This window comes from Rhea pennata, chromosome 25 (assembly GCF_028389875.1).
Source record: "Rhea pennata isolate bPtePen1 chromosome 25, bPtePen1.pri, whole genome shotgun sequence".
Classification (NCBI taxonomy): domain Eukaryota; kingdom Metazoa; phylum Chordata; class Aves; order Rheiformes; family Rheidae; genus Rhea; species Rhea pennata.
The window spans coordinates 3,213,990-3,227,079 of record NC_084687.1 but is presented as its reverse complement, the minus strand read 5'-3'; the positions used below and the strand labels follow the sequence as shown (position 1 = coordinate 3,227,079).

The 13,090-nt window shown below is 50.9% G+C and overlaps 1 protein-coding gene across 1 annotated transcript; it reads left to right on the top strand.

The window, feature by feature from the left end:
- The first annotated feature begins 287 nt into the window (after positions 1-287).
- On the top strand, positions 288-12,862 carry MTCH1 (mitochondrial carrier 1). The gene is made up of 12 exons (XM_062595271.1): positions 288-482; positions 1,279-1,363; positions 3,081-3,187; positions 3,618-3,695; positions 4,064-4,121; positions 4,599-4,650; positions 5,525-5,584; positions 9,108-9,201; positions 9,431-9,478; positions 9,681-9,748; positions 10,503-10,578; positions 11,041-12,862. The coding sequence occupies exons 1-12, from the start codon at positions 288-290 to the stop codon at positions 11,113-11,115; spliced, it is 996 nt and encodes a 331-aa protein (XP_062451255.1). The 3' UTR covers positions 11,116-12,862.
- The last annotated feature ends 228 nt before the right edge of the window (positions 12,863-13,090 follow it).

The following is a 13,090-nucleotide window of genomic DNA, read 5'->3' as shown; positions in this document are numbered from 1 at the left end:
TCCCTGCGCCAGGCCCTGCGGCTGGGGGTGTGTGACCGGTCCCCTCCCGCCATGCTGCGCCATGGGGACACCGCTAACCTGGTTAGGGGCGACCCTCCCATAACACCCCCCCCCCAACACCCCGTCCCTCACACAGTGGTTCCACCCGCTCCCCCCGCCCATCACGCAATGGTTCCGCCCCGCCTATCACACAAGTGGCCCCGCCCCCCGCCCGGCACGTATGGCCCCGCCCCCTGTGCCGCCCGGCGCGGTGACGTGAGGCGGCGCAGGCGCAGGCGCGGCGGGCCATGGCGAGCGCGGCGGCGCTGCCGCTGCCCCCGGCGGCGCGGGCGCCCCCTGGCGGCGGCGGCGGCGGCGCGGCGGCGCCGGGGGGCGGCGCCGAGGGCGGCGGCGCCGAGGGCGGCGAGGGGCTGTTCGTGGCGCTGGGCGCGGGGCTCGCCGCCCTCAGCCACCCGCTGCTCTACGTCAAGCTGCTCGTCCAGGTCCGGGCCGCCGGGCGCGGGGAGGGGCCTGCATGGCGGGGGGGGGGGGCGGTGTGGTGGGACCCCATAGCTCGGGGGCGGAGACACCCTGTATCAGGGGGGCCCGTATATAACAGGGTTGAGGGCATCCTGTATAGTGGGGACCCCTATATCGCAGGGGGTGAGGACCTCTCTGCCCCTATATAAGGGGGGGTATAGGGACCCCCCACCCCCAGATCGGGGGGATGCAGACACCCTGTACATTGGGGGCCCTGGTATAACTGGGCATGGGGATCCCCTATGGCAGGAAAGGGGGAAGGACCCCTATGCAGTTGGGACCCCTATATAACATGAGGGGGGTGGGGGACACCCTCTACAGCAAGGAACCGTAAGTAATGGGGGATGGAGACCCCTCTATAAGGGGGACCCTGTGTATAGTGGGGCGATTGGGACCCCTTTATGTAACATAGCGATGAGCATACCCTGTATAATCGGGACCGCTTTATAACAGGGGGAATGATGCCAGCTCTGCAGTGGGGATCCCGAGCTAAAGGAGGGGATGGGGACCCCCCAATACAGCACGGGATGAAGATGCCCTGTGTAGCTGAACGCCTGTGTGACACGAGTTATGCCTCTATCCTAAGGACTCCCTATAAAATGGGAGGGATGCAGATGCCTGTATAAGGGAGTGGGAAGCTTGTGCCCGAGTCTCGTGGGCCCTTTGGCAGCTCACAGAGATATGATTGGAGCCACAAGCCCGATAGGTTGGAAACACGGGCATAGTGGCATGGACAGACTGATGGGGTTTCTCTTGAAGGTTGGGCACGAGCCACTACCTCCAACTGTTGGAAGAAATGTGCTGGGAAGAAAAGTACTGTACCTGCCTGGCTTCTTCACTTATGGTGAGCATTTCTTCCTGCCAGTGCGAGGTCATGACCAGAAAGAGCATGAAAACAGGGGCGGGAACTGCTTGCCAGGAGCCCAAGTAGACCCAGTGTTGTTTTAGACTCGGCACAGACCAGCGCCTGTGCAAGCCAGACTTTAGCAGTGCTCCCACATCTCCTTGCCAGTGGCATCCCTGTGCTCAGCCTGAAGTTCAGAGAAGACATAAAATGCTACAGCTGGTTGAAAAGCTGTCAGATTTACACATCTGTTGTTGCAAGGAGAGAAAAAGAAGGTGTTGGCCCAGGTGCTGGACCTTCTTCCTGTGGTCTGTTGCATTTCAGGGGCTCTGCAGTGCAGCTTTGGCTGCTATAGGATGGATGGACCACAGAGAGGATGCTCTGCAGAGCCCTCTACTCTCAGCACATATCCTGGCATCAGGGAGTGGCAGTTAAAGGTCTTGACTGGTCTCCCATTTTGCTGCCAAATGGGAAGCGTGTTTCTCATCTGGGGCTGATGTTTGGGCAAGAGCAGATTCACTGGGGGGGGGACAGAGACTGTAATGGGAGAAGGCTCATGCTCGGGATGAACAAGCTCTCGGCTCTGTTTTGACAGTGCTCTGGTTTACACTGTAGCTGTGGACACAGCAGGGGTTTGTGCGATGTAGGTTTGTTGGTGGAGGGTTTTGCATGCATAAGAGATCGTTAAGTTCCTTTCTTCACTACAAAACAGTCCTGCAATAACTTGGCCTCCTGCCCTGCTCATTTGTATTGTAGATGGAGCCCTAAAGGGACAGAAATACCAAGAAAAAGGGAAGGTAATATATTTAGAAAGAAAAAAAAGTGTTATTTTTCTCTCTTTGCGGGTGGAGCAGCATGGGAGAAGTGGGTAAACATTATACAGCTTTGAGGGTTGCTTTCGGTCTTTTACAGAAGGTTTGTAGTGCGTTGGGGAAGGGGCCTGAGAGCAGAGTTGGGCTGATCCCAGAATCAGACAGCAGTATCTGAAGGACAGGGGGACCTGGTGCAGGAGCAGTATGAAAGCACCGTAAACCTGTCCTAGGGCTTCTGGGGCTGAAAGTGCTCTGGCAGTGCTCTGTTACAAGAAAATGTGTTTTCCAAATAGATTTACGGCACCAGCATCTGATGTGCTATGCCTTCCTGGCTGCACTCGGAATGACAGTGGAGGGGGGCAGGAGTAATCGGTACCTGCACATCCCGTGGCAAGTTGTACTCCACTCTGTTACACCAGGGATAATTTGGATCTGTTAATTTTTTTGGGCTGCAGACATTAGGTAATCTGTCCACCGTCTGGGAGAAAGCAGCAGGGCAGGTACTGAACTTGGGTTTGTCAGATGCACTTCAACCCTGACACGAGCTTCCCAGCGCAGAGGGAGGAGGTAACACCATGCAACATGTGGGAGATTATCCCTCCTTGCCTTAGTTCAGTTCAAAGCACCTCGTAGCCCTTTCAAGTAAGCAAAGCATAATCAAAAGATTAGAATTAGCCCAAAAATGTGAAGTTATCCTCCTGGTTTGGTCAGATATGACTGAATACTTAAGGATCGATTGTATCTTATCTGAAATAAAGCTTTTCACTTACGGGGGTGACTGCAGAGCAGCTGCTGTAATGTGCTGAGCCCTGGTGCGGTTTCGGCTGAGCGCTGGAGGTGTTCAGGGTGCTCGCTGCAGGTCGGCCAGTTCCTGACTGACAGTGGTCTGGTGTTTTCTTACTCAGCCAGACACATCGTGGAAGTAGATGGGAAAAAAGGCCTCTTCCGCGGTCTTACTCCTCGGCTCATCTCAAGCACTTTATCCACTATCACCAGGGGGAGCGTGAAGAAGGTAAAGGTCAGCTTCTCTCTCCGTAAATCAGCCTGTGGGGTCGGCCGGTGCTACAACAGCAGAGCTAAGGAGCCTGCACGCGCTTGCTGCCAGCCACGGCTGTAGGGTGAAGAATAAAGCCCCGGTTTCTCTCCACCACCAACAGCTCTGAATAGCTCTCCAGGACAGAAGAATGGTGCCCACATCCCCAAAACTTATTTTCTAAATAATCTTATTTTAATTCGGCCAATTGCTTGCCTTTTTACTTTTCGTAAAGCAGTCTCTTCCTCTCTCTTACTTTCCATCCATCCTTCCCACCTTTCTTGCCCATTTTCTTTCTCCTTTGGTCTAGAGCTGAGGCCTCTCCCCATTTCCTCCTGTCCTCAGACTTCGAGAGTTTGTGGGTCAGCATCTCTGTTGGTTTTGTCCACATGGTTCTTCTCTCCCTCAGGCTTTTCCACTGGAGGACATGGAGCATGTTTCTAACAAGGATGATGTGAAGACTTCCCTTAGGAAAGTGGTGAAAGAGGTGAGAGTTGTGGAGCACGTCTGGGCATGGGTTGGAGAACATCTTCTGTTAATACTGCATGTTAACAGGTGATTGGAGGAGTTCACACTGGGGATGTACCTAGAGATCAGAGGAAGCTAAAACAGCAGGTTGTGGGTAAAATTACATAGAAAGAAACTTTGTGGGTACAGGCCCTGGTACTTAGTAGCCACTCTGGGATCAACTATAAAATATTTTATAGAAATCGTAGTGGGAGGTTTACCACTAACAACAGTTTTCAAAAGAGCTCTGGGACTGGTTTCCCTACATAAAGGGAACAGGATCTGACCTGTGTGGATGGAGCTGTGCAGTTTTTCATGCAGATATGTGGCTTTTTCTCCCCTTCACAGACATCTCATGAGATGATGATGCAGTGCGCGTCCCGGGTTGTCTCACATCCCCTGCATGGTGAGTCCTGCTCCACTACCTGGCAGCCTGCTTCAGACCAAGAAGCCCTTATCCAGGCAGCTCATCACCCTAAACTCCCTTTACTTGATGCATTTTTCCCCTCTGTGGGAAATGGCTCTGTATGAGTCTGCAAAACGGATGCAGGTCCAAAGTGGTCACTTACAAAGCCTAACGGTCAGCATGACTGTCGGAAACTAACCCAACCAAGCATCAAGGCAATCTCTTGCCATTCATCTGAGAGGTTATCCTAGAGATCCTGCTGGGGCCAAGAAGTCCTCCATTCACATTCAGATCAGAGAAGAGAGATGATTTCTAATGAATCTTGTGATGATGAGAACAGCTGAGAGGAGTTGGAGGTGATCTGAGTTGAGGGAAAGGAGGGAGGAAGGATCAGCTTGGATTTTCTTTCACATCCATTAGAAACAAATCAAGTCTGAACACTTTTGCCTTGTCAATACTGTTTTTCTTTCCTCCTAGTGATCTCTATGCGCTGCATGGTCCAGTTCGTAGGCCGGGAAGTCAAATACAGGTGAATGGCTGCAGCTTGAAGGTTTTGGGTGCACAAAAGCACAAGTCCTAGAGTCAGGCATGCCAGAGGCTCCCAGAGAGTGGGGGATATAGTGACCCAGAAGGCTTGTGAGACCAAAAAGCAAACCTGAGCCGTGGCTAGAGGGAAAAACTGCACAGTGAAGGAAGGTGGGAAGGCTGGGGTCTGTCTATGCCTTGGCATGCCTGTTAATTCAGCCTCATTCCAGTGGGTTTTCTGATGACTGTAATGTACCTTGCTCATTACACAGTAGATTTCCTGCCTTTTTGCATTAGATGTTAATAGAAAGTGAAGTCAGCAAGGTGGCAGAGTAGGGTGGCATGGGTAATGCAAAGTATTGCTGCGGCTGTGCAGATCCACATGTTTTGTACAATCCTTTTTCAGTAGTACCTGAGCTCCCATGATGACAGTGCCTCTCTGCAGAGTGAAACTGCACATGCAGCCACCTGAAAGCATGCTAGAAAACTGCAGCTAATCCACAACTCCTGGCACAAGCTCCCAAACGCTGGACAGGGTTCCTCTACTGAAGATCAGCCTAGTCAAAGCATGTTATAGGCCGTGCTTGTGCCATATGCATCTGCAAACTCTTCTAGCCTCAGCTATTAAATGCAGTTGTAAGTTGAGCGTCAGCCCAGGATTTATTGCAGGTTGCCAAACTGCAGACATGACCCTTCTTAGTGGATTGAGGAGGAAAACAGCACTGCTTGCTGCTTTGGTAGCACAGCGATGGAACGGGGGATACTGTGGGGGAACGTTGCTGTGGCTGCATGCTGCAGAGTGCACGTGAAGCTGTGCAGGAGAGAGACAGACTGAGCTGTAACTCTGCTTGGTTATAGCGCTGCTTCTTTCTTGACAGCGGTGTGTTCAGCGCCATTGGCAGGATATTTAAGGAAGAAGGGATCCTGGGATTCTTCGTGTACGTGAGTTCTTGTTTAAATACTTTCTCCTGTAATTGGAAGGTGCTGATGGCTCTCCCAGTTGCTCTACAGATTGCATCGAAAGGAGTTATACTTGCTTCCCTCCTATCTGAAATCTTGTTTTTCTGTAGGACTCTCATATCACTCCGATGAGCAGAGATTAAATCTGCGCCTTTGAGAGCGCTCCAGCTCTACCAACAGGTTTGGCCTAAGGGAAGAGCCAGATCATATCTTCAACAGAGCCCAGGGAAATCTCTTTATTTTTTCATACCTTTTTCCCTTGGCACTTTTTTGTGTTTCAGCACAGGCGTTTAAAGCACGCTTGTGACACAGGCACAAAGAACAAGTGCAGCAACGAGGCCCCTTGTTGAAATAAAAGCTAGGGCCTGGGTGAGAAATGCATTCCTCTCTAGAGCACTGTGGGCGCTTGTAATTAGTAGGTGGTTCATGCACAGAGTTTGCCGGTGCATCAGGAGTGCGTGCTGCATCACTGCCTGAACCGGCCTGTGCGGAGCTCGAAGGAGCTTCTGCCCAGTTACAAAGCACGGCGAATTAGCCCCATCGCTAGAGCGGGGGTCTAGCGGATACATTTTTACTTCAATCCTTCATTAGCACTTCTTGCCTTTTTTTTCCACATCTATATAAAATGGAGCCACCTGCTGCCTCTGCTCCAGGTGGGTAGGTAACTGATTTTATTACATCAATAATAGTAAAGTGAGCTCCAAAATTCCAGGAAGGGGTTTTGGGACAGATGCATTTTGTTCTGGAATCACAGAGATGGGAAATCTGGGCCTTCACATGAAACGTGAACATATTGGGAAGGGGAGAGCAATCGCAGGGGATCTCAAACCCTTCTTCCCTGGAGAGAAAGTCCAGGAGTCTGTAGAGAACACATTGGCCAAGTGTCACCAGATCTTCCCCTCTCAGCCTTGCAGCTGCTCTGCCAAACTCTGGGGTCTGCAGCCCCAAATCTCCTCTGTTAAACACAGATCCCTCCTGTCCTGAGTACTGGGGCAGACGTTCCTTGCGCTCGGGGCAGGGCTGGAGCGTGCTTCCCATCGGCTCTCACTGATGCTCCCCCTCTCCTCCCATCTGGGCACCGAGGTAGGAAATGGTGTGTGAAAGGAGCCAGGCGTGTTCCCTTCCCCCACATAAAATAAACACTGTTGGTAGCCTAATTAAACTTAATAGTTCACAGGAAAAGCTTTAACACAACCCAAAACATCTCAGGAGGGCTCTGAAGTTATATGCGCTCTACAGCTCCACTAGGAAATCACATTGCCACGGAGGGAACGCAAACTGCAGCTGTAGGACCAAACTGCTGCCTTTCCGCTCTCAGCCCTCCCAGTGCAATCCAAACATACCCACTCCCTTAAAAATCATTGAAGTTCACGTATTTCTCATATCCTTATAACCTATACACAGCATTATCAGCAGCACACGCTTGCTATGTATGTGTGCCTGGCTAGAGATAAATCCATCCCCTGAAATGCTTTGGAGTTATGCTCTGATGTCTTTATCTCACTTCCCCTCATATCTGCAGCAGCCTCCAGCCTGTCACCAGGACTGAAAGGTGGTTGTAGGACTCTGAAACAGGCACTTAAACTGTCACACACAGCTCAAAGATGGCTTGTCCCAGTCTTCCCCAGCACTGATGTTTCTCCTGCTGGATTGTAGATGGTTTGTGTGACCCTAAATCATGCAGCATTTGCGATCTGCTGCTCTGGCTTTTGAGCTTTTAATGATTTATCTTTTAAAAATGTTTTTCCTTGCCACATCTCCTTGGGCATATCGCTAGGCTTGAGAGCTGTAGCACAAAATGAATTTGATTTTCTCAGTCCCCTTTTGAGGCTCTCTTAGAACACTGATCTCCAGTCATCCCTTAACCACAGACCAGACATCATTACTTTGATGACTAAGAATAGAGAGGGGTGCAATCCTTACTGTAAATGGAACAAATAATCCAATTCTGTATCAGATGGGTGAAGTTTTACTTAAGAGGCTGCCAGTGCCCAGTCCCGGACCAGCCCCCGCTAGGAAATTGCTCAAGCTCTTGTATTTTCAGCAGTTTAAGAACCTGCTTCAGATTTCCTTTTGAGTTAGAGGAAGGATTTTTTCATCTGTACAGCACCAGAGCACCTCAGTTTGTCCTGTCTGTTGCTCTCAGGTGTGTCTTTATTCAGCAGATCTATTGAGCACTTCTGATCTTCTTCACCCCAGAAGCCTTGGCAAACCACTCAAGCCTTGACAATAGGCAGTTTGGCTCTGAAAAAATATGAGTTGTAAAACAAGTGAAGCAGTCCAGCTAGGCCAGAGCACACGGTTTTGATGGCCTGGAGCAACAAGTGCAGCTGGTGGCTCTCCAGAATGGCACCTTGTTTGGGAACAAACTTTTCAGACTTACATGCTTGGAGGTGGCTCTTCCCAGCCCAGCAAACACCTGTGTGGCCATTAACAGCCTTACTTCAAGAACTTTCTGAATATCTCCACTGGTGAAACAACCAGTTTAAAACACACCCGGATACTTTTGCAGTTTAACAGCTGCATGAACTAGAGCAGGCCAAGTGCTCAGGGGTTGCACTGGCAGAGCAGACACTGCCAAGGCGCTGGTAAACACGGGAAGCCTTTCCATGTCCTTCATCCATGCTTTAGAGCAGTTAGAAGTGGCAGTGGAGGGTGGTTGTGCTGCTGGGAGCACTGACCTTCATCAGTGACAGGTGAAAACAGAAGCAGCAGGGACTGAGCCCAGATTCAGGGACTGAAATTGGAGGGGCCAGAGCACTGCCTGCAGCTAATCCATCTTTGCACTAGAGCAGGCTTTATAGGAACCTCTCCAATTTTAATTTCTAAAGCACCTGGAGAGGGAGAAAAAAATCAAGTCTGGACCAAGGGATGGAGTCCAGTGGAGAGCACTGTGCTGAGCCATGCCCACAGGCCGGGATGCTCTGCCACCAGGAGCATCCTGAGAGTCTGCAGCGGGTGACAGGCCCTGCTCCTCAAGCCAGGGCTGTGGAGGGAAGTTCCTCATCTCCCCTGAGGTTAAAAGGGGACAGAATTTCCCAAGAGGTGAATTCCTCATTCTGCATTCAGAAGGGCATCTGTAACAGTTGGGGAAAACAAACTTAACAGAAATCCATTTCATCTGTGTCTGGCCAGGGTTTCAAGAAGGCGCTTGGGGGAGAACAAGGGGACCTGGCTGAGCCATGCCCCTATTGGCAAGCCCAAAACCAGAGCACCCCCTAGCTGGGGCAGCCACTAGCACTTGCAGGCTTCCTTTCCTGGAAATACGCATTTGACTGTGTTTGAAGTGCTCTTCCCTTGCTACCCATCACTCAACGGCATCTTCCTTTCTCTCATCAGCTGCCTCCCAAAATAAAGATGCCTTCTGGGGCAGCAGGGTTCCTCTGCACTGGCAGAGGAGGGGAGAGCTCAGCACATCCAAAGGCAGCACTGAGACCTTTCTACACCTTATGTCTTCCCCCCCCCCCCTTTTCTTTTCCCCCTTCTGTTTTACCATTTTAGTGGTTTAGTCCCTCACATCCTGGGGGATGTCATCTTCCTCTGGTGCTGCAACCTCTTGGCTCACTTCATCAACACATACGCAGTGGACGATAATGTGAGTGCAGGGGCCCGATGGAGGGTTTGGGGGCCCCATGCCAACCATCCGCTGTCATAAGGTGTTAATGGGAAGCAGGGGCTAATCTAACTTACGGACACTGGGTTTTCTGCCTTGTGCCCCTGCCTCAAGCCACATCAGCTCGGGCTCTCTGAGGGATGTCATGCCATGACTCTGACAGCCTGCTATAAACCGCCTCCTCCACAATCTCTTTGGTTTGTCTTTACAGTTCAGCCAGGCAGCAGTGATCCGGAGCTACACAAAGTTCGTCATGGGGGTACGTAGGCAACATCATTTCCACCTCTTCTTGCCCATCTGTGGTGTGAGAGTCTGGAGAAAAGGCTGTCACATTTGAAGCCTGTGCTTTTTATCCAAAGATTGGGATAACTTTGCTAACCTGCAAAAGCTAGAACAGCAGTAGCTAGCATTTTCGACATGGTGGACACTGGAGGGATGCTACCAGTTTTCTTTACTTTCAGATCGCTGTGAGTATGCTGACATACCCCTTCCTTCTCGTGGGAGATCTCATGGCAGTTAACAACTGCGGGTACGTCAGTCACACTGAGATCTAATGTTTTTGTTCCTTTCTTCCACCCCCTTGTTGTCTGAATCCTCTGCTAACGATCGTAAAGCTTTCATACAGAACCATAAAGTATATGGCACCTTGCAGAGCCGGCTCGTTTCCTGTCCCAGGTTGCTTATAATTTTAGATCAGAGGGTGCAGACAAGGGCAGCAAAAAAGCTAGAATGAAAAGGAATAAGGAGAGTTGTGGTGGTATGGTCTGCTCTCAGCTAGACCAGAGGGATCAAAGGGACTATAGTGGCTCAGGGGAGCAGCACAAGAGAAAGCAGAGCTCTTAATGCAGCTCCCCAGCAAGAGCAAGGGGAGACCTGAGAGGGAGCTGAAAGAAGCAGGGTTGTCTCCTTTGGCCCAGCTTGCTTTCCTAATCCCACTCCTTCCTGTGGGTCCTCTTGTGCTTGTATTTATGGGACAGTGAGTGCTGAACCTCAGCGCAACTTTGCCTTGATGTCTGCTTGTCCTCAAAGGTGTAGATTCAGCGTGTAGTGCTGGACTCTTTAACGTATCCAGGTAACACTGCTTGTTTGTACACTCCAGGGGTAATTAAATTACATGATCTGTTGCAGTGTAAGTAACAAACTGGTTGTTTGGCCTCCAGCCCAGCACAGACACTATTTCTGTGTCCCCACTTACACTTATCATTGCTCTTGTGTTACCTCTTGGCCTGGATAACGTGACTTCTGCATGGACGCTGTCTCAGCTGTTTCTCATTGCCGTGCAGGTTGCGTGCTGGCCTCCCTCCCTATGCTCCTGCCTTTACATCTTGGATCCACTGCTGGAGGTACCTCAGGGCTCAGGTGAGGGAATGCAGTGCGTTTGCCATTCATGGGGCTTCCTCTGGCAGTGCTGCTCCTTCCCAAGGGCTCCAGCACTGCACAAGCAGTATCTGCACTGTATCCATGATGTGATCTGTAGCTGGTTTCTGTTCCTCCCGTCACAGCATTTATGTGGCCTGGTAAAAGGCACTGTGGTACTGGTGTGCCTGTTAAATGCCCCCTTCTGCAGGCCTAAGGAGTTACCCCCCCAGTTTGCAGTTCCTAGTCCGTTTGCAGATGCATTACACAGCAAAGACTCATGTCTCTGCTCCTCCGTGGAGAGCAGCTGCAAGCCCATCCCTGTTAGAACAGCTTCAGCTCTGGTAATTCCCCATTCCAGCCTCCAGCAGCCACCGCTGCCCTCGGCACACCATGCTCGGCAGTCCTGGCGCGGGGGACAGGTCGCGGCTTGACTCCCTTAAACCACCTGCTCTTCTTTCTCAGGGCCAGTTGTTCCGCGGCTCCAGCCTGCTCTTCCGCAGAGCGCCCGCGCAAGCGACCTGCTTCCCCATCGATTAACTCCCCTGGCTTGTGGGGAGAGATGATCAACTTGGACTCCACAAGAAACCCTAAGCTTGTTTTGATATATACATTTTTTTTCTTTTCAATCCCAAGTCCACAGTGCCAGAACAAGCCACCTCCTCTCCAGCAAGGCCAGTGATAAACTGGCCTGCAGAGAGCTGGCTTCAGACTGCAGCTGGGCCAAAGCCCCGTCTTCACAGCTAACTCAACTGTGGTGTGTAGCAGAGAAAGCAGAAGGGAGTTGGCTGTTTGGTCCAGGCTGTTGATCTGGAGTAACTGGAGCAGCCTGTTTTAAAGTGGAATATGCCCAGGTACTAAACAAACCAGCCCCGAGACATTTGCTGAGACCCAGTGCAGGGACAAAAGACTGCTTTGCTCTGCTGTAGCTGAGAAGAGACAAAGATCCAAGGCTGCTGTGCTGGGAAAGCCATGCTAACACGTCTGCCATCTCATCCCTTCTGGGCAAGTGTTCGTGTGACTGGTAGCTCCTCCTGGACAAGATCAACCCCAGGATCAAATCTAAAGGTTTTGTGAGTACCTGAGCACTAAGGAACCCACCACCTCCTGTGGGCATGAAAGGGAAATAATACTGAAACAGATAAGGGAAACAGCATCCTAAAGAGGCAGATAAAATTTGTGTCCACGATGGTGTTGGGACATGAACTAAAATGAAGGCAGCACTCAGGGAGGATGTGCCCTGTGCCAGTAACTGCCTTTTGCAGTGGTCTGGTTCAGTGGGATCAGCTGTAGTTAAGATATAACCATTGATGCTCAGTCCTGCCGAGTATAACCCAGACAAGCAGGGTGTAAATATGCCTAAGAGTGAGGCAGGTCTGAACATCACCACTTCACCTGATGGACAAGGAGCTGTGCAATACTGTGCTGGGCTGCTGCATGATATTTTGCTGCTGACAGGCAGGAAACAAGAGGGCTCACCTTGCAATATGGACATTAGGTCTGTTACTGTCTGGAATAAAGGAATAGACCTTTAGCTGGCCAGAGACTAGAGACATCAGAGTCAGGGGCTCTTCACACATGCAAGGACTTGGAAATGCTCAGATGCAGTTGGGCCTTTGCATAGCAGAGCCTGCCTGCAACAGCAGGGCAGGATTTATCTTCAACTCCCCAGACAGCATTTTTTGCACCAGCCTGTGCTATTACTATAGCCAGGCAGACTTCTGCCATTTCAGTTCCCCTCTTACTGCACAAAGCAGTCTTTTGCATCCAGTTCAGCAGGTTGCTGTACTTCTGTCCTGGGACCTGGAAGGAGCTTTTGGGGGCCAACAGCAGGTTCCCATGTGCTGCTAACATACACTGATGCCCTGACTGGCAGCCCCAGGGTATTTACTGGGTATTTCTCCTGTGTACTGAGTGACTTCAGTTCTCGATACCTGCAGGGATTTGAGAGGTAGCTGGAGTCGCATCCCACATGTGTCCTTTGGGTACTCAGCCTGCTGCCGTTGCGCAGAGGCTTTACTCCAACAGATGGGCTTGATCTGCACCTCTAGGCCAGGGCCTGTGGGACACAGTGACAGGGTTTGTGTGCTGGGACCAGCAGTCCTGAGCCCAGCTCCCTTCAGTGTCATGTGGTCAGTCCAGTCCTTCCTTTCCCCCTCAGCCTTCCTCCAGTACAGCTGATGTTACAGTCACACAAGTAAAATAATGCATGATCCTATTCCGTAACATAAGAGATTATTTCAAAGAGGATTTAACTATGCTCTGAAATACAGCTATAAAAAACTTCTGTTGGGTGTTTCCTTTTTAAAGATGTTCATTTCTGCTGGATAACAGCTTTCCTCGCTTAGGGAAGGTTTGGATTTAAGGCAGACAATCCATTTCTTCCCCAAAGGAGAGCTAAAATGATTGTTGCAAACCAAGATCCCTTCTGCTCTTTCTGTGCAGCCCTGTTGCTCCATCAACGATTGACAGCATGGGTGTTAGGCTGAGCAAGCTGCATTGGGTGCACCTGCAC